Below are 21942 nucleotides of genomic sequence, written 5' to 3' on the forward strand. Positions count from 1 at the left end.
GACATTTATACGGTTGGTCTGGTGTTATAAGTGATTTGCCTCATGTGCACTGTGGGGCGGGTCACACTGTTTTTAATGCAGGCTAGCTGATACCATAGAAATGCGCTAGCCTTGCATTAGCCTAGCGCCACGTAACTCTTCAAATAAAAGAACTGCTTGAATTACAAAAAAAATATCTCCAGATATCAGCAACACTCTGGATAACTAGGAAATGAGGCCCTATGTCAAAAATCCTGAAATATCCCTTTAAAGCAGGCACTTTGAAAACATTAAATGGTAGATTTTCCCCAACAATGTTTTTTTTTTTTGGATCTTGTGAAAAAAGTGTAAATTTCGCTTTGTTTTTCATGGCTCAATAAATCAGCCTGTGAAAAGTGTGGAGTCTGTGGGAGCTACTAAAGTGGAGAAGTTGTTGCAAGAGTGGAATAAAAACCTCATTTTTGTAACGTCTGCAGATGAGTATATTCTCTCTTATTCAGCCGCTGCTGTCTCCCACAAAGGAAATGACCATATTTGGATTACATGTTGATATTTGTGAATCAATAAGTGGGCCTGTGCCTCGATGGTGTAGTTATTTCAGGGAAATCTGGCGCTACAAAACGTCATAAAACACAGAAAAAATCCACTAAATTATATCTGGAACTCACTTGATGGTGATTGCAAATTGGAAGACAAAATAACAGAACTGATGCACAGTGATTGTAAAGTGAGTAAACAAAGGGAAAGACATCATCAGATCGCTCTTCCCTCGGCTCCTTTACATTCAAACTGCACTGAAGTTTTGTTGTGTTTAATGTCACGTTTGAATGAAATCAATCAAGTGAAAATCAAACCTTACTTCTACCTTTTGCAATTGTCAGTTATTTCTGCTGGTAACTTCACTTCCTGTATGTATTTACATGAGATCGTGTGAAATAGATAGAGATGTGTTTTTTTAAAATACATTTCCTTTGCTGAAAGTTTCCATGAGATAAAGCGAGACATGTAAACTACACTCCTACGACTCAGCTTAGACCTGGACTGTGTGGCTGCAGTGAATGACCGATGGAGGAGCCTCAGGCCAGGAAAAGAAGGACCTTCCGCCACACAAAAGAGGAGCACACTGATGCTCAGTCAAGTAAGAGTTTTGTATAATGCGACTGCCATAGGTACGGTGTCTTAATCATTTATAGTTATATCTTTTAAAGGGAAATGGATTCCTCTGATCTTCATCGGATTCGGCCTGTTTTGTGTTATACAAGCTCTCAACCTTTACCTCCGCATCTGTGAGTTTCAAAACAGTAAGAGTCAAGTAGAAATAACAGCATAAAAAACAAATAACAAAAGCATTGACTTTCTTTCAGCGATGGAGATCAAAAAACAACAAATTCTTCAGGAAAGAGACGCACTGAAGCAGAAACTGCAGGACGTGGGTGAGTCAAAGTTTGCTCCTAAATTAAATATACAGCAGTTCTCAACTGGAGGGTCACGGGATCATTCTTTTAATGGTTCGAGAAAAATATATGTGTCTGTTACAATAGTGGTTTTGATCATGATTTCGGGTTTGAAGTCGATGCTTAAATCAGCAGTAATCTTAGTGGCAGGCTCTCCGGGCTTACGTGTCCCAAGGAGGACACCTGCAAACTGTCCGTCAGAGCCTCCCGGAGCCGGCCAGACCTGGAGACCCAGCTGACTAACATGCACCTTTCAAGCGTATTTTAGTATGTCGGCTTTTACTTACATTAAACTTTATTTTAATCTTTTTAACCGTTTTTTATTCATTGGCTACATCATTACAACTAAACACCTTTAGAAACTCAAACCTGTAACATATGCTTTATTTATTTAGACGCTTTATTTATTCACTTTAACTCAAATATAATTTATTAATAAAGCAATCATCTGTACTTTCAGAGAACTTCACCACTGAGGGCTGGCAGTATTTTGAAGGTAGTTGGTATCTGGGCTCCACCACAGAGCAGAGCTGGAACGAGAGCAGGAAGTTCTGTCAGGAGAAAGGAGCGGACCTCATAATCATCAACAGCGTTCAGGAGCAGGTCTGCAGACATGGACCCACATGCAACAACTGGACATATGGTTTAACAGCTTCTCTCTTACTCAGGAATTTGCTCGTATGTTCCATTGGAACAGATGGATTGGACTGAGTGACTTGGAGCAGGAGGGCGTTTGGAGATGGGTGGACGGATCATTGGTTAACACAAGGTTTCCAGAAATATTCACTTACACTCAACAAATCCATTTCTCAACAACTGTTTTCCTTTCAGCTTTTGGTATCCCGGCGAGCCGAACAACAAGGGATCTGAACATTGCGGTACAGTGTACTTTGATGTCAGGCGGGACAACTGGAATGACTACAGTTGCTCTAAGAAAGGTTACTGCATCTGTGAAAAATAAATACATTTTCAGACCCTGCTAAGCTGCATTATGTAATAACATTGCATTATGGAATAACGCTGCATAATGGAATTAAAGTCCAAAACGTTAAAAAAAAGTCCCTTCATTTTGTGATAAACATCCCCAATGCATGATGTTATAATAATAATTACGCTTTGAGACACTTCTTACAAAATGCTCCACACATTTTTATTTTCAGTCAAATGTAATAACTTGGTGTGTTATGTAATAACAATCCACAATACCATTTAAAGGTCCTATATCATGCAAAATCGACTTTTTGGAGCTTTTAGCCATGTTGTTATGCTATTTCCTTATCAAAAACACCCCCAGAGTGGTTTGTGGCTTCATTCACGCAGCTCTCCGCAATCCTCCTGAATCCTGCTCTCTGAGCAGCTGCTCCTCCCTCTCCTGGTGAACGGCTGAGTGTTCAGTTGTGTCGTAACAGCGGAACGGAAATGCTCGACGTCTGTAATGTAATGTCTTAATTCTATGCTTACGGCCTGATTTTAATTTGTAAAACAGCTTTTTCATTATTTCTGTCGTAAGAGAGAAACAAAGAGTAAAAAATGTTAAAAAAAAAAAAAAAAAAAAAAGAAAAAAAAAAAAAAAGGATGTGCCCGAAGTGCTTCCAGGTCAGCTGTGGCCAAAACAAACACATCGCGTCTGAACAGATCAGTCATGTTTGCGCTGCAGCTGTGAAGATGGAGCTCGTTGCCTACTCTGGACACCTGTTTTTTATTCTTAACTAACGATAATGTCACGGACGGAGAAAAAGAAGCGCGTTTGGCTACGAGGACGAGGAGTTTATATTCAACCCTTTTCAGGAAGAGGCCACTCAGCTGTTTTTTTCTCCGGGAAACAGCGACTATCAACCAAAATATTGTTTTTCTGTGACTGTCACTGATGGATGTTTGGGGAACCTTCGCCAGAATCAAAGTGGATTAACTTTTATAACCAACGCGAGTCCCATAATGTAAACAGCGATGGAGCAGAGGGTGAGTCAATCCAAACGCGTGTTAGCTTGTGTGTTAGCATATTAGCATGTGTGTTAGCCATTTATGAAGCGGTGTTGCAGATGTCAACTCCGTATAACTGCATCGTGAAGTAACTTCACTTATTGCTGTTTATTTATATTGCGGTAAAGTTGTATGTGCGGAGAGAGGGGGCGGGGCTAACTGAATCGAAGCGTTGTGTCTTCCGGGTTTGAAAAATACCTCCAGAAAACATTTATATTTATCACAAAAATGAGTGGTCCATAATGGTAGAGGTACAATATATCATATAAATGCCTATACTTAACTTTGGAATGGCTAAAATAGCATGATATAGCCCCTTTAAGAGCAATTTAGAACAAATCAGCCTTACGTAGCTACAGAGAATGTTGTAATGGCAGTATACACCACGCATACTGACACTGTGGCTGCTAAAATGAAAGGTTCCCAGACACGTGTTCCACTTCTATATATTTATTTATATAGTTCAATCATCCAATATCCATATCCACATGTGACACGGTCAAGAAGAATTGTCCCCAATTAAGCAGCACCTGGTTACATAAGACCACGCCTTATATTATATAGGCCCAGGGAGGAGAAAGAGACACAGTGCAATTTAGAGGAAGGGGTTAAAATAGCAGGCCCCGGATCTCAGTCAAATCACTGTCTTGTTTCGTTCGCTAATCAGCACGTTGTTATGGCGACAGACCGAGGCTGATATCGACTCTCACTCTGCCATAAACTTTACCACACATAACCTCAGTGTCACATTCAGTAATGTGACTGACTCAAAACAGAGTTGATTCCTGAGGCTCTGATGTGACTAACCTGGACTGGTTACTTTTAGCAACTGATGTGACTAACCTGGACTGGTTACTTTTAGCAACTGATGTGACTAACCTTGACTGGTTGCTTTTAGTAACTGCCCACGGCACGGTAGCGCAGTGGTTAGCCCTTGTGCTTCACAGCTAGAAGGTCGCGGATCCTTTCTGTGGAGTTTGCATGTTCATCCCGTGTCTGCGTAGGCTTCCCCTACTAAAAACACGTATAATAAGTCCTCCAGCCAGGTGATTCTGACTATCAGCCTGGCTCCACAGCTGGAGATGGGTCCCCAAGTGCGGTACTGTCACTGCTCCTTATGGGTCGTCCCAGTGGCGTCGAGAGATGGGTCAAATGCAGAGGACACTTTTTTATTGTACAGTTGTTGTATAATGACAAACAAAGAACCTTAACCTTAATGTGTTCCTGTCTGGCAAAATCTTAATGGTTAAATCTTATCATAAAGATAAAATTAACCAGTCAGACACAGGCAGGATTCAGTTTTGAAGCATTGTTTCTCAAACTGTGGGTTAGGGACTAGAGGGTGGACACTGAGCCTTTGAGGCTGTTAATCCACTTGTAGCTACAGAATTTATAATGATGAGGTGGGAAGTGTCCTTGTAAACAGGAGCGGACTGAGACGTGGTTCTCAAACAGTGGGGCAGGGCCCAGAAGGTGGACATGTTGGTTGAGCTCATAAAGCCCTAGTCAAAGTCAGGTTTATTTATAAAGCACATTTACTAAACAGTGATCACTGCCCCAACGTGCTGTACAGGTTCAGAGTGCACAATACACTAAATACACTGCGTTCCAAATTGTTATGCAAATTGGATTTTTGTGTCAAACAAAAAAACAATAATAATGAAACTCATGGATGGTATCGTGTCTTGGGGCTCTATGAATCACTGACATTAATCTCAGAGACCTGGGATAATTAGTTTTCAGGTTAAGCCCAGTTAAGAGAAAAACTACTAAAAAAGGGTGTTCCACTTTATTACGCAGATCATCATTTTCAAGCAATATGGGAAAGAAAAAGGGTCTTTCTGCTGATGAAAAGCATGAAATAGTTGAATGCCTTGGTCTATATATGAAAACCTTCGATATTTCATGAAAGATTAAGCATAATCATCGTACTGATAAGAGATTTGTGGATGATTCAGAGCACACTCCGGTTTGTGCAGATAATGGCACAATATGGACGGTTTCTGCCAGACAAACACATCAGATTAAGAGAACAGATGCTACAAAGCAGCATACAGGTATTTGAAGCTGCTGGTGCCTCTGGAGTCTCCCGAACAGTCTTGTTCACTAATGAGCACCGTGTAACCCTCGATGGTCAAATCAATGGAGTAGTGAATGGTTGGTGAATGGCCACAATGTCCCAACAAGGCTGTGACGTCAGTTAGGAGGGGGCAGAGTCATGTTTTGGGCCAGAATCATGAGGAGAGAGCTGGTCGGCCCCTTTAGGCCCTTTTAGGCTCCCTGAAGGTGTGAAAATTACTGTTGAAAAATATGTGGAGTTTCTGACTAACTGTCTTCTATGCTACAAAAAGAAGAGTCGTGCTTTCCCTAACACAATCCTCTTCATGCATGACAACGCACCTTGTCCTGCTGTAAAGAATACCTCTGCATCACTGGCTGCCATGAGCATAAAAGGAGAGAAACTCATGATGTGGACCCCATCCTCCCCTGACTTCAACCCTATTGAGAACCTTTGGAGCCTCAACAAAAAAAACTTCTATGAAGGTGGGAGGCAGTTTTCATCCAAACAGCAGCTCTGGGAGGCTATTCTGACATCCTGCAAACAAATCCAAGCAGAAACTGTCCAAAAACTCAAAAGTTTAATGGATTTAAGAATTTTGAAGCTGCTATCACACAAGTGCTTCTATGGTAAAATAGAACTTGACCTGTTAATATGTTTTTGATTGAAATAGCTTTTGATTTCAGTAAATATGACCTCCTAATGCTGCAAATTCAACAAATGACCATTTTCAGTTAATTACAAGCTTTAAAATGTATTGAAATGATGAGTTGCATAATAATTTGAGTTTTTTTACTATATTTATATTTGAAAAAAATACTGTTATCACTAGGAAATTTTTTCCACCACATTTAAATGATCCTCTACCAGTTAAAGACTTGAAAATTATGCTGACTCTCATTTGAGTTGACAATTTAGAAAATCTTAGAAAAATGTCATTTGCATAATAATTTGGAACGCAGTGTACTGGCTTTCAATAAAGAAAACCAGAATAAACAGAGAAACAGTGCATAACCATCTGGTGGTGATTCTCATACAGTTGGGCAGGGCCCAAACTGCGGTTAAGAAAAAAGCTAAAAATGTCGGTGGTTTGCTAGGTTTACATGGTCAAATAAATCAGACAACAGGAGTAATCAGATATCCCAATAATCAGATCTGATGCCTTTATGTTCACTTGAGAAATCTGACAATCCAAAACTCCAGATTCTACAAGTGCCAGTGCAGTTTGGGATTTCTAGAGCAACTGAACCATCTCCATACCCTCCATCCAATCAGCTCCACCTACAGAACCAGGTGGGGCTGATTGAAAATGTTTGCAGCTCCTTATTTGGACTTGGATTCAGACGGCTCCATGAGAATGACAGAACATTCACACCTACAGCGACGGGAGCGAAACGAGCGACCAGTTTGCATCCATTCCCAACGCAGGCCTGCGACCAGAAGGAGACTCTTGGAAATACAAAAGAGAGCAGTGTGATACTGGCGACCGGAGCGGCGCCGGCATTCACATGAGTTGAAATCAATCTGACTTCATGCAAATACAGAGTCATTCACGGCTGCGACTTCCAAACACAACATGATCTGACAGACTGCTGTGTGTAACTGGCTCAAATGTTCCTGCACAAAGGGGGGCTGGCCAAGGAAGTAGAACAAGCTGAGCGAAGGGAAGTTTAGTGTGACTCCTCTGTAAAGGTGCGTACACACCTAACTGGACGAATCACACTACTTCTATTTGGTCAATTGAAATGCTTGCAATCAGTCGCTCACATGTGTTCACATCAGGTGCTACTTCTATGCGATTCTGAAAAAAAAAAACCTCTTCGCTGTTGCTGCAAAGCACTAAGATGTGAATGAAATTGTTTCCTGATTCTTTGCTTGTGCTTTGGTGACAGTGGAATACATTTAGTTTTACTACCTTTCTCCGACACTTAAAGAGTAACTAAACACCAAATCCACTTTTTTTTGCTGATAAACGGTCTAAATGGTTGTTGAATAGAGTTAGCTACATGTCCCAGTCAATATGTTGACATTTGGTGCAAACTTGTTCAAAATCTCACTTTAGTGTCTAAAACCGCAGGGTTAGTGCCCCCTACTGGTTTCACGCAGCAACTACATTTGATATTTTGCGGTTGGAGGAGAGTGTGTCCACGGCGTCCACAAAACGTCATCAGTTCTGCCCGTGGTTCTGCCTCTGTGCCTCTGTGGCCCCGCCCACACACGCCTCCGCCTCCGTCACGTAGCAACCAGGACACGCGTTGCGCACACACCGCCTGAGCTCATGAGTCAAACCAGTAGATGGCGCCCCTGCGATGCTCACACTTCGGCTGAGGTGGCGTAGAGGAATAAATCCCTTAGAAAAGCTACTGTGCGATGCTCTCTCTCTGTTCGCAGTCACTGACAGCGAGCGAGTCGTCTAGCGGCAGCGATGTTTTTTTTTCTTTTCGTAGGACTGTTGCTAGTAGTGATCCATTGTCGATGGTAGTGATGCGCGGGTTGCGAGTTCCACCGTCGTCTTTACAGCAGGTTTTTGGCGTAAATATACGTCGGATTTTCATAAAACAAGCAGCGTTTTGCAGCTTGTTATCCAGAGAACGCTTTTGTGGAGCTCATATCTCCTATTTTTCACCGTATGTGCGACTGTGTGTGACTTCGCGTTAGGTCGACCTCTGCTCTCTTCCTCTCTCTCCCTCTTGCCAGCGCTCTTCGGAGGGAGAGAGAAAGCGAGAGCGCGCGCGATGACACGCTGGTACTGTTCATACGGATCATATTTGTAACGCGTAATATTTAATGGTTGCGGGTGCGGGGCGGGTCGGGTTAGAACCTGCTCCAAATGCGGGACCGCGGGTTGAAAAAAACCCTGACCCGCGCATCACTAGTTGCTACATCAAGCAATCACAAGTCATGAGAGTGCACCAACTCTCCTACGAAAAAATAAACTTTGCGCACAGTCGTGACACCGGTAACAGCCGTCTGTCAGTCCTGTCAGATCTAGGGGCTTGGTCTGAGACTGTCAACAGAGCAGACCCCGCCCACACACTCACCCCCCTCATCTCCCCCAAAGCCTCCGAGACCACCCCTTTCTCAGCAATTTTTGACTTCTTTTTGTGGGTGGGGAAAGGCTCTGCCACGCCCGTTTAGTTGCACTTTAACGCAAACCTCGCTGCACACCAGGCTGACAGACCTCACCAGGACGGAGGCTAAAACACCAGGCTGACAGACCTCACCAGGACGGAGGCTAAAACACCAGGCTGACAGACCTCACCAGGACGGAGGCTAAAACACCAGGCTGACAGACCTCACCAGGACGGAGGCTAATACACCAGGCTAAAGAACTAAACACTGGGAATACTATACAATTCTACACCAGATGTACCATGGAATGCCACTCAAACAAAACCCATGGGCCATTGTTTCACTCCACATTCTCACATTTGCCTGTTTGAACTGGCTGAAGTACTCCAGAAACGGGTCTCAAATCAAATGAAAATCAACTACAACCCCTTTGAGGGCAAATTAGATTTTTTCAATTGAACGTGCTTCATTACATCATGTAACAAATTAATATAGGTTGGTGGGTCTTTTTTAAATTCCAATTTAGTAAGGTCAGTTTTCTAGATAGCACTGAGACAACTGTTTTCTGCTTGTTAGTAAGATAGTACTGGGAGTTCTCCAAGTGCAAGCACAGGGTCAGAGTGTAACTGTATTCCATAAACATCCTAAATTTCCATGATTTTCTGCAACAATTGTTTCATTTTGTTGAAAATAATGTTTTTTTTTTGGATCTTGTTTAGTTTTTTTAAATGAAAAAAAATCTGCAGATCTGTAATCTGTAATAATCTGTAAAAAAGTCAAAATTTGCTTTTTTTGTTTTTCGTGGTTCAACGCTCAATAAATCAGCCTGTGAAAAGTGTGGCGTCTGTAGGAGCTACTAAAGTTGTTGCATTGTTGAGGCGAATAAAAACGTAATTTTGGGAAAACCGGCTCTAAAGTTTTACAACGTCTGCAGATGCTCGAGTATATTCTCTTATTCAGCCGCTGCTGTCACCTACAAAGGAAATGACCATATTTGTATTACAACGTCGTCTCGGCAGTTGCCTTTCATGCTACACATGGATACCAAACATGTGAATCAATAAGTGGGAAACCGGCATGTGCCTCGATGGTGTAGTTATTTCAGGGAAATCTCTGGCGCTACAAAACGTCATAAAACACACAAAAATGAACTAAATTATATTTGGAACTCACTTGATGGTGATTGAAAAAATAAAAAAAAATAACAGGACTGATGTACAGTGATTGTGTGACCGGCCAGGATCCACGCACTCATTGGGAACAGCTCTTATCTTACGATATCCAAATTGAGAAGCTAAATACTGTAGCTAAATGCATCGCTTCATCAGCTAAAAAACACAGAAACATCACAATATTGCTCAAAACTATCTCCCAGTTTCCCCGTGGAAAATACGACGTGAGGTGTCACTTTTCTCCTTTTGTCCAGATCAAACATTCAAAAAACATTAAAAGAAAGAAAGAAACGTGACTGTGGTTCCAATAAACATGGTGAGCAATTGCAGCAGCCTTTGTGGATCTTGTTTTTTCTTATTTGATCAAATCCGTTTTTTGTTCTACCCTTTGCAATCGTCAGTTATTTCTAGGTTCACATTTGCAGCCATGGCTCCTGCTCGTCTGAAAACACTGAATGGATTTGTGAACACCGGTTATCAGTGGCTCTGTTGGCCTTGAAAATATATGGTCTCCAAAATAGGGCTATCAATGTTATCACAATCAGTTGACACGGACCGTCCAAACAGAATCTCACTGATTCACAAATCAGATTGGTACATGTGTCTGAAGAGTGCAGCTGTAGCAGAATGTGGCAGAACTGTGTGAGCCGTCATTGGTGTGTACTGGCTCTCACTGCCATCTACTGGTTCAGTTGGGAGGTGTTTGTGTGTGTTGTGCAGTCCACATGCCTTTAGAAGGTGGTGGAATAGGAGGAAGAGGCAGAGGAGCACGAAGACACCATGCTGTCCCAGATGAAATTCGGGTCATCAACCATGGCCTCATAATGGCGGAGGCCATGTAGCCAGTCAATGATGGAATTATATGTTGTATAGGACAGCACTCTGTGCATACAGCAATAAATATATAATATAATATAATATAATATAATATAATATAATATAATATAATATAATATAATATAATATAATATAATATAATGTCTAGGATTGGACGACAACCTCGCAGGGGTGGCAGAGGAAAACGTCTCAATGAACAACAAGAACAAGAGATCTGTAACATGGTGATGGCAAATAATGGCATCACACTGAGACAGATCCAGGCTGCAATCCTACAAGACAATGCCATATTCCAAAACGTCAACTCTATAAACATCTCCACAATAGAGCAGATATTGAAGAAGCATTACATAACAATGAAGCAAATTTACAGGGTGCCATTTGAGAAGCACTCTGATAGAGTGAAAGAGCTGAGGCACCAGTACGTACATGTAAGTCATCATTATAACCTTTTTACAATTAAGCAGTGGTTCCCAAACTTTTGTGGTTTCAGTACACACTTTACTTGATATGTGTATCCAGGTATGAAAGTATTTGATTTATAAAATTTCGCCTAAAACTGATGCAACTTCCATTATAATCTGTGTTTTGAACAATATAACATACAATAAGAAGAAGGGTCAAAGAGCTGCAATTAGTGCCTCTCATGTAAATCTATCTAATACTGTTTTTGTTTTTGTTTTTTGTTTTTTAAACTTTGTTTATTTGGAGTTTTACAGAGATTGCACAGAGTTTTCAAACAAATAAGATTAAGTACAAGGAAAAAAGAATACTGATACAATCTCCTTAGATCACACACAGAACAAAACGAAAGCACACCAACCAACCAGCTAACTAAAAGCATGTCCAAAACATACACCAGAAAAGAGATTTAAAGAAAAATGTGCAGCGCCCCCACTTTGAAACACAAAACCGGCAATATAGGAGAGAATAAAATAAAAAAAGAAGTTAATCCGGTACAAAAGTTAAGTTCATTTGTTTAAGCAAATGAAACAAGGGATTCCATGTCTGAGTGAATCTGTCAGAAAAGCCATTGAGCGTCATACGTATTTTTTCCAGTTAGAGAAAATATAAAACATTCCTAAGCCAGAGGGTTTTATTTTCACTCCAATCCTCTCTAACTGTGGTGAGTTTTACCATTTCATCTTCAATCTACAGTGGGATCATTTGGTTGGTTTTGAGAAGTTTATTTGTTTTGCAGTCGCGAGAGGAACTTCATTAACAGAACGCACATTTTAAGATTGTTAAGTAAGTTCCATCAAGTTATAAATGACAAGATTACATCCAAATTGATCTCGAAACCGAAAATATCAGGCCGACTGATGTGAAACAAAAAGCGTGCTAAAGCTTGTGAAGAGTAGACTTGGTTTATGGAGTTGATGATTTCATGATAAATGTTGTTGAAGAGTGAACTTCTGTCCAGCGCAAGCTTCAGAAAATAAACAATGATCCCCATACGCTCTTCTTCTTTGTGTGTTGGTGATTGCCTGTGCAGACGCGATGTTTTTCTTTCTTTTTTTTCTCTTCCCCAGTACCTAAGGTGCCAGAACGCTGGACCGGACCGGTCCACTTTAACCCCTGCAGAGACTCCTATTGCATCTAAAACCCCGCCTCCACGTGCTCCTGCCCGAGGGGGGCTCGCAAAGGAAGTAGAACAAGCTGAGTGAAGGAAAGTTTGGCGTGAATCCTCTGAAGTAGAACAAGCTGAGTGAAGGAAAGTTTGGCGTGAATCCTCTGAAAGGTGCGCACACACCTAACTGGACGAATCATGCTACCGCTTCTATTTGGTCGCTTGGAATGCAAATCAGTCGCTCACATGTGTTCACTTCTGGAGTCACCGCTGCTGCGCAATTCTTGATTCTTTGCGTGTGCTTTGGTGACAGTGGAATAGTTTTACTACCTGTCTTCAACACGCAAAAGCTCGCCGCTCCTCCTCTCTCCCTCTCCCAGATATTATTTCATTATGTGTGGGTTTGGAGTGTGCAGTACCTTCTGTCCAGCCTCATGTCACATTAAAATCCAGTTTAAAACACATTTGCAATCCGGTGCGCTCTTGTGTTCTTGGCTCGGGAAAGGCATCACAGCTGCTGCGTTGTCATCATACATAGACTGTAAAATAATAGATAGCTTCTGCTCACTCCTCCCCATAGGGCTGCTCGATCATAGAAAAAATAATCACGATTATTTTAGTAATACGTGAAATCACGATTATTCAAATGATTATTTGTTGCCTTAAATTTTTTTTAAATTTTATTTATTCATTTTTATTATTTTAAAAAACAACTATGGACTACATTGTCTTTGGACAATTAAAACTAATTCTATAAGATAGACCTGCCCCCTGCTGGCCAGCCCTCACACCTGTCCAACAGAGCCGCGCGGCCTGATGACATCATCACACAGCGCTAATGCGGCATAGAAACAATCATCTCAGCAGCATGAAATAATAAGAGTTTGTTTGAGCTCCGTTGAGATCTGCTCCTAACAAAACCAGTGTCTGGGCAAAGGATGTCGAGGCTTCTAAAACAGCTGTTCTCCTTTCATCACAAGGTGAGCACTTAACAGCGGCGTTATCTCCAGAGTGGTAAAAAATATTAGTATGATATTATTTACAGTTCTGTCACGCTGCGCTGGTATTTCAGCTGATCAGACGCCTCACACAAACCGCACAGGACGGACTTTTTGCGCTTTGGATGGACGAGCGGGAGGGCATCCTTAATAATTTGTTCTCGATTATGCTATTTTTGTGATCGTCTAGTGCAGGGGTCGGCAACCCGCGGCTCCGGAGCCGCATGCGGCTCTTTCATCCTTATACTGCGGCTCTGAGTGGCTTGTGAAAATAAATTACTAATAAAAAAAACCCTAAGTATTTAATTGAAGTGTATTTTATTTGTGTTAGTTCTTTAATATTTTAGTTCTAAATTGGAAGATTATTGTGATCTTGACATGTTAGAATAAATATATTTTATTGTTTTTCGTCGCTCAAAGCCGGTATACCCGCTTCTTAATTCAGCGTGAGGGCATTCGTACAGCATTCGTAGAGCAGATCACTGTTTTCATGCACAAAATTGATGGAAACACAAGCTACGCCGAAAAGTAGGGATGTTCGTACCTGCAGTAGCAAAAGAAAAGTCACACAGAGTCGCCCAGTCCGCGCTCCAGGCACTGGACAGCACCTGCCGCCACCGCTCCTCAGGTGCTTTTCCTCCTCCTGCGGTCGTTCCTCCTGATGTTTGGGAGACAGTCCCTGCCACCCCTATTGCCCCCCCCCGCTGGAGAACCCCACTGTTATATATTTGTCACGATTTTCCCCGCGTTTGTGGGGAAAAAAAGGGACAGTAAGAAGTGTGCCTTTCCCGCTGTCCCTGAATGCATCTCCTACGCTGCCTCGCACCAAAACAACAGCGCGTGGCTACAGCAGCTACACCACAGATAAGTTAAGGCTTATTTACAACCTTAGACACGTAAAGCAAGCGGCGATGGGCGCGGGGCAGGTGAAGACAGGCGTCTGTGTTTGTGGATTATAAAGCTTTTCCAGCTGGAGCTGACGTGTCTTATGGACGTGTCTTATGGACGTGTCTTATGGACGTGTCTTATGGACGTGTCTTATGGACGTGTCTTATGGACGTGCAGATCACGTGCAGATCATGTCTATATTGCGTCCGTCGGTCCAAGACCAATTCTGGACGTCTAAATGACGTGCAAATTAGGTCCACTATTTGGACGTCCAATTATGACCCCATTTGGACGTCAATATGCAGTTCAACATTTGAACGTCAGACTATGTGACTTTTTTGGACGTCATGGGGACGTCTAACACAGGTGCAGGAAAATGGCGTTATGAATATAATACTTTTGTATTATTATTCATGACAAATATCAACATTGTTGTCATCAATTTATATTTATTGTGATGATCTGTGATTAAACATTTATTATCTTTTATTATTATCATTTATTATCTTTATATTATTTTTACTAATTTAGGTATTTATGTATGTTTATTTATTTTAAATTTGGTGAAATTATAACCTACAAAAATGATTATATTTCCTATTTATGGGTTCAATCAGTAAACGCCGCTCTGATTGGCTGAAGCAATACATCATCATGACCCAACCAGTAAACGCCACTCTGATTGGCCGAAACACCACGCCGGGCTTTTGGTGCAATTCAAACTTTTTCCCAGACAGAAACGGTTGCTTTTTCTTCATCTCTCCTGGTGAACCGAATGAACAGCTCTGCCCAGCACGTCAAACTCTTGTTCAGAAGGTAAGTTGAAAGCTTGGTCGGGTTAGTTAATTGCATGTTCATTCATGTATTTTTAGTCTTAGCTGTTTTAGCTTTGGGGTCTCAAACCACCGGAATCTGCTGCTGCTATTGGCATTGGCCGCGATCAGCTAACGTTCGCTATTGGCTATAGTTAATTTGAAATGACTGAAAACGACCAAACGCCTCAAAATATTCACGTTAACTGAAGCTTTGTTGTCAACAACCACTGTTTGGCCATGAAGTCACTGCTCTAACCAAAGCTAGGTTAGCTTGACGGCAAACTATCAGCTTAGGTTGACTGTTTTTGCCTAACTCGCTAAGCTAGCGTTATGCTAACTAGTGGTGGTTATGCTAGCGGCTCCCACAAGACAGATGATACGTTTTTTTTATATCAAGCACTGGGTGGTTGACATATGAAACACCCATCTGTTGGGACAATTTGTTGCCAGCTGTAGGGTGAAGAGAGGTGGTGGTGGGGGTAATTTTAGGGCAAAAATATTATTTGAAGCAAATTATTTTAGTTTGTAGTTTGTCAAAGTTAAGGCCAGAAACTGCAGAGTGATTTTTTTAATGTAGAGATTATATTGCAAGTTTTTGTGGTTCTGGCATGGCTATTGCTCCAGGTAGGTAAACAGGATAAAGCACAGCATCAGTAGTGACTGGCTTCTACTCGTTAGTCACCAGCTCTTCTTGTTGGCCAGCCAGTAAGGTTGGTTTATTTCAGTGTTATGAATGGTATTGTTTGCCCCGGTGATTAAAAATAATTGTAATGGTATTAGGTCCAGCAGTGAATCCAGCATCAAGTTCTGACACATAAATGCGCCCGGTTACAGGTGGAGGTCGCGGCACAGCGGCAGGTCCAGGTCCAGTGAGGGCTCGAGACGCACCAGCAAGTCCAGGTCACAGTATGGTGATGTTTTGAGGCACACCAGCTGCTCCAGGCCTGACGGGTCACGCCGTAGTGATCTGACCCCCGTATTACAGGCTAAAGCATGGTGAGTTATTGGAAGACCATTTCATCAGAGCACTTAGCAATTCATTGTTTTGTACTGATTGTTAGTTGATGTCTAATTTATATTTCTCTTCTTGTGCTGCCCCAATCTGTTGATACGTTTCTAAATTAAACTTTCTGTGGTGCAGATGTAGTCACCCATGGAAAGGCGGAAGGACACCAAGGACAGTGTCCACAACTCCTTAACTGGTATGTTTCATTTTCTGATCCTTCTCTACATTTGCCATAAAACAATATCTGAGCTTGTTATTTTGTTTCTTTTTCATCTATTTTGAGAAGTTGACAACATTTTAGTTTTATAGACCAGCTCTTCTGCAACCTTGGGTGCACTGATAAGTGTAGTTTAGGCTTGATGATTGTGTGATGTTCCTAAATATATCATTGACATTGATATATAATTCATCATTTATTTTTATTCAGGCTCTTCACTAACGGCCAGATGGCAAAATTGAATATGAAGAGGAAGGGGGAAAAGGACAAGAAGCCTTTCGAGAAAACTTGTGTTTATGAAGGTATGTCCAGTACACAAATAATGTACTCTCCTGTTGACAGAAAAAAATGCAATGCCAATTGTTTACCATAGCCATTTTTAACATTTGCTTTTTTTTTTAATTAATCCAGTATGGTAGGGATGTATTTTGCGTTCAAGTATGTTGATGGTGTATTACAGCAGATTGCTTCATACCACTTGTCTTTTCTGCTCGTACAGATGGAGTCATGAAATTGGATTCAACAGCAACAGAGGGCTCCATAAGACTGTGACTCTGAACACCTTAAACATTCACCACAAAGACGGGGAGGTGGAGATCGCGCCACCGTTTCTCAGGACTGAAAACCTCCAGACTGTTGTGGAACAGAGGAAGCTGCAGGAGGAAGAGGATGGAGGAGGTGCAACCAACCCGTGTGGGACACCACGCTCTGAAACAGGGACAAACCCAGGAGGTACTGCACGGTTTTAGAAGATCAGATGGAGACTGAAGGCAGCCAGGTTTCTTCCGGGTGCTACTGTTTCCCTGACCTCCAAAAACATGCTGCTCAGTTTTGCCCACAGTGGTGACGCAGCTTGGGACTAACACCTGAACACAAAAAGTGCTTTATTTGTCGTCGTACAACGACAAATAAAGCACTTACTTACTTTATTCTTCAAGCCAGTTATCCATAACTTTTACTAGTTGTTTTCAGGTTGACCTTTTTTGCCAGTGTTTAATAAAAACGATAATTGAATGGGGATTGAATTGTGATTCATTTGTAAAGGTGTAGGAGTTCAGAAGTCCATTTGCATTATACATTACTTGTAATCATTTTGATCATTATCAGTCCAAATGGATTGTGATGGCTTGATTTCTTTTTACCTGAGACGTGGTTTCCACAGTGTTTTGAAAAAGGTTAATACTGTCTTAGATTGAACTATTACTGATTGATCATATAGTAAGACAGGTTTGTTTACCTGCTTAACTAGTTTGTCTTATAGTGTCTAGTGTTCTTGTGTCTTATTCTAAGAACAATCAGTAGTGGTTCCCACCGGTCATGGAATTTCCACAGCCATTTCCAGACTTGGAAAGTAAGGGAATTTGATATTTGTGTAAAAAAGTCAGGTAATATGGAATTTTGGTAATGGCGTGTTGTTGCCCCCTAAAGGTGATATATGATCATGTTATGCTAGCCCTAAACTTGGTCTGGAAACGTGATCCTGAACATGGAGATTGATTGGTTTAAAATGCTGTGTTTTAAGGTGAAAATACATTCAGGCGGTATATTGTATAGGTATTTATAGAGAAGGTCAAGGAAATTCCGTGTTTTACCTGCCACTGTCTGAAATGGCATCGCAGCTATGTAGAGAGCCTATATAGACCTATACAAACGGACAAAAATAAATTTAAATTTAACGTAGAAAAGACGTCGACAACGACCTAATTTAGACTAGAATTAGTCCTCATCCGGAATCCGGAGGTCCTGGGAACGTTAATACTGCACGTCCAAAAGACGTTGAAAAAAAGACATCTGGAGTAACAGTCTGCACCTTCAGGGGACCAAAATTGGACGTCCAAAAATGACCCAAAAAAGACGTCGTTTCAACGTGTCTTTGCGCAGTGGGGAGGACTGACCAGAAAGGTGAGAATCATGGATAAAGAGGTTTAAGAGCAGCAAGTTCTACGATGGATCCTTAGAAGATCGAGTGCACAGTGAGTGTAGTGTTTTTATGCTTATTCTGTGGAGTAAAGTCAGCCCTTAATGTGCGGCTGTTGCACTGATTTATCTGACATGAACGCGTGCGTTTGTTGATGTGTCTTTATAGACTCAGTCTGCGTTTGCCTGTGTTACACATTGACAGGAGTGGGGTTGAACTGGTGTGACTGTCCCATAGACTGAAAAACTATTGTTATTCTTCAGTATATGGACAGGCCTGAGCTGCTGTATTTGCTTTTTGTTTAACCCGATTTGGCGAGAGCCCAACGAGTCAGGGGTGCACGGTGGAGCGAGACGTCCCTGCTCCGCCTCCACCCCCGTGTGCGCGGCAGGCACTCTTGTCCACATTCGCCCAATTCTTGACAGATTTTTGACAGAACGCGACAATTCCCAATAACTCGCAGCAGCACGCAACAGCACGCAGCTGTGCGGGACGCATATTCGTGACCGTGTGTAATAATTCGTGCCATTAATCGTAACACGCAGTAACAGGTCGCAACAGTTCGTGGCGGCGCGTGAAACCTCTACCCCAATCACTCACATTCATGATCCTCGGCCACGAATGTGGATTCGTGATCCTCGTGACTTGTCGTCGTTATGTGTAAACCCAGCATTAGATGTCAAAAAGTATTTGCGGCTCCCAGTGTTTTCTTTTCCGTGGAAACCGGATCAAATGGCTCTTTCGGTGCTAAAGGTTGCCGACCCCTGTTCTAACAATATTTAATGTTAACAACTATTGCATAAATATCTTTATGTATAAGTATGTTAATATGCCAAATGTTATGCCCAGAGTTTTTAACAACTTTTTTATGCATTCTTCAGATGTTCATGCCAACGCCACCAGGCGTTGCAAAGACTTGTATCTTCCCTTTTGTAGAACTACGGCCAATCAAACTACACTCAAATACAGAGGGCCTTCCCTCTGGAATCATTTAGCCCCCGCTCTAAAGACTATACCGACTATAAATTCTTTCAAAAGACAGCTGAAAATGATGATGTAAATAAGTTTATACTGTTCAATAGATACATTTAAACGCTTGATGTGTCATTGTAACCATTGTCTTGCTTGTTCATGTCATTTTATGCCTCTCCAGCTTTGTCACAGGGGTCATAACAATCTTTAGAAAAATTAAACTCTTTGGAGTCAGTTCCTAAAAAGGACAAAAAGGTGGGATCTTCACTGTGCCGGCCCTCACGGGCGGGGCGAGCCTTTATAGCTTTGTGAGGCTAATACAGCTAACTAGCTGAATGCTAGTATCACACAGAAATGTCATCAGTGGCTGGAGGCTAATACACCAGGCTGGCCAGAAGTACTATAGAATGCTACCCAAACAGAAGCCAGACTTCCAACCAGAGGAAGACTGTGTTTCAACAGCAACAGAAAGAAATGTTCACTGCCTTAATTTAACAGAAACAGGAAAACTTTTTTCTTTTTGGGGTTGCTTTTATACATATATATACTTTTTTTTTTTTACAGAACAAAAATGAATTAAAAATAATATTTAAAGTGTGGCAGTATGGCGTGCAGGCAGGCTCTGCCACTTAAATATTTCTGCTTTATTATTGGCTATGTACCATGGCATCATCCTATACATAGTACGTTGTTGGTTACTCACCTTCTGACCTCTCACTTCCGCCCCTGGTCTCCAGGCCATCCGGTTCAAGCACTCCGTCTGCGCAGGTAACATCAGCAAACCAATGTGTTTAATGTTAGTCCTAATACAGCTTCTCCACCTATGCTCTAGCATGTCCGTGCTGCTCGAGCATGGGATAGCGTCAGCTTCACAGGAATACAGTAATCTTTTCATCACCTCTTTGCGCAAAAGTGTCTGCGGCTCTGCGACCATCACCCGCTTCAGCAGGCTCAAATGAAAACATGGCTGCATGAAGCAATAATAATAATAATACATTTTATTTGTATAGCGCTTTTCAAGACACTCAAAGACGCTTTACAGAAAACAAGAATAAAATCACACATAAAATTAGCACATTAAAATAGAGGGCAGTTATTCAATATTAAAAGCCTTTTTAAAGAGGTGAGTTTTGAGTTCTTTCTTGAAGGTGAGGAGGTCAGAACAGGCACGGAGTGGTGGGGGCAGTGAGTTCCAGAGTGTGGGGGCGGCGATGGAGAAAGCTCTGTCTCCCCAGGTTCGGCGCTTGGTCTTACTGGGGAGGGACAGGAGGTTGGCGTTGGAGGAGCGGAGGGAGCGAGATGGAGTGTGATGGTGGAGCAGGTCGGTGAGGTATAGAGGGGCCAAATTATGGAGGGCTTTGAAAGTGATGAGGACCTTGAACTGGATGCGTTGAGGGACGGGGAGCCAGTGGAGGTTCTGAAGGACAGGGGTGATGTGTTCACGGGAGCGAGTGTGCGTGAGGAGGCGGGCAGCGGAGTTTTGGATGTACTGGAGTTTATTGAGGGTTTTGGATGGTGAGCCGTAGAGGATGTTGTTGCAGTAGTCGATTCTAGATGTAATGAAGGCATGAATCAGTGTTTCAGCGGCAGAGAAAGTGAGGGATGGGCGGAGTCGTGATATGTTTTTGAGATGGAAGAAAGCAGTCCGGGTTATTTGCTTGATGTGGGGTTCGAAGGAAAGAGTGGGGTCGAGGAGAACACCGAGGTTGCGGATGAGTAGGGACGGAGTGACGGTGGTGCTGTCGAAATTGAGGCAGAAGTCTTGAGCAGATTTGGTGATGTTTTTTAGACCGATGATGATGATGTCTGTTTTGTCACTGTTTAGTTTAAGAAAGTTGTGTTTCATCCAGGTTTTGATGTCACTCAGGCAGTGGGTGAGGGTGGAGTGGATATTGGAGTCTATGGATGTGGTGGAGATATAGACCTATATGTCATCAGCGTAGCAGTGAAAGTCAAGGCCGTGACGTCGGATGATGTTGCCAAGAGGGAGGATGTAGAGGATGAAGAGGAGAGGACCAAGCACCGAACCTTGGGGAACACCCTGAGATAGGGGGGCGATGGAGGAGGAGCGGCGGTTGATGTGGATGAACTGTCGCCGGTTTGAGAGGTAGGACTGAAGCCAGGACAGAGCAGAGCCAGTGATGTTGAGGTTGGATTTGAGGCGGGACAGGAGGATGGAGTGACTGATAGTGTCGAATGCTGCGGTGAGGTCCAGGAGGATGTGGATGCTGAGGTGGCCAGAGTCTGAGGAGAGCAGGAGATCATTTATGACTTTTAGCAGGGCTGTTTCGGTGCTGTGTTTTGGGCGAAAACCGGACTGAAATGGTTCGATCAGACTATTGGAGTTGAGATGGGTTTGAAGTTGAGCAGCAATGACATGCTCTAGAATTTTGGACAGAAATGGAAGATTGGATATGGGCCGGAAATTTGCAGGGTTGTCGTGATCGAGACTAGGTTTTTTTAGTATCGGGGTGATGGCAGCCAGCTTGAGAGACTGTGGAACAGATCCTGAGGTAAGTGAGGCATTTATGATATTTTTGATCAGAGGAAAAATTGTGGGGAGGCAGGTTTTGATGAGAGGAGAGGGGATGGGATCCAGGGTGCAAGTGGGAATTTTCATGCCTGATAGAAGTTTTGTCAGTTGAACAGAGGAGATGGGCATAAAATCTGAGAGCTGCTGATTGGCAATGGGAGGTGAATCAGGGGGAGCTGAGTGAGCAGAGGAGAGATCGAGGGAACTGTAAATGGTGTCAATTTTGAACTGGAAGAAAGATTGAAAACTATTGCATTTGGCTGTGGTAAAGGATGAGGAGATGTTATTGTGCGGCTTCAGAAGTGAATTGATTGTTGAGAAAAGAGATTTGGGGTTATTGGAGTGGATGAGGTTTGAGTAGTAATTGGAACGGGCAGAATTTAGGGCATCTTTGTATTGCTGTATGTAGTCTGTGTAAGTTTGGAGATGGACAGTTAAACCAGACTTCTTGTACAGTCTCTCAAGCTGGCGT

General features: G+C 42.3%; 3 protein-coding genes across 3 annotated transcripts in view; all 3 read left to right on the top strand.

Moving 5' to 3' along the window:
• znf622 (zinc finger protein 622) overlaps nt 1–21942 on the top strand; it is a 368360-nt gene that overhangs the window by 48647 nt on the left and 297771 nt on the right. The gene's annotated exons all lie outside the window — the stretch shown is intronic.
• Nucleotides 1–21942, top strand: part of LOC306972261 (CD209 antigen-like protein C) — a gene marked incomplete at its 3' end in the record, with an annotated part of 43739 nt that overhangs the window by 4370 nt on the left and 17427 nt on the right. The window lies entirely within an intron of this gene.
• LOC306972819 (CD209 antigen-like protein C) lies at nt 1194–12220 on the top strand (the record flags this gene model as incomplete). Its single annotated transcript, XM_079569526.1, has 7 exons — nt 1194–1265; nt 1344–1412; nt 1894–2036; nt 2102–2202; nt 2265–2371; nt 10702–10769; nt 12086–12220. The coding sequence occupies exons 2-7, from the start codon at nt 1346–1348 to the stop codon at nt 12218–12220; spliced, it is 621 nt and encodes a 206-aa protein (XP_079425652.1). The 5' UTR covers nt 1194–1265; nt 1344–1345.

Source organism: Gobius niger (assembly GCF_951799975.1).
Source record: "Gobius niger genome assembly, chromosome: 13".
Lineage (NCBI taxonomy): Eukaryota > Metazoa > Chordata > Actinopteri > Gobiiformes > Gobiidae > Gobius > Gobius niger.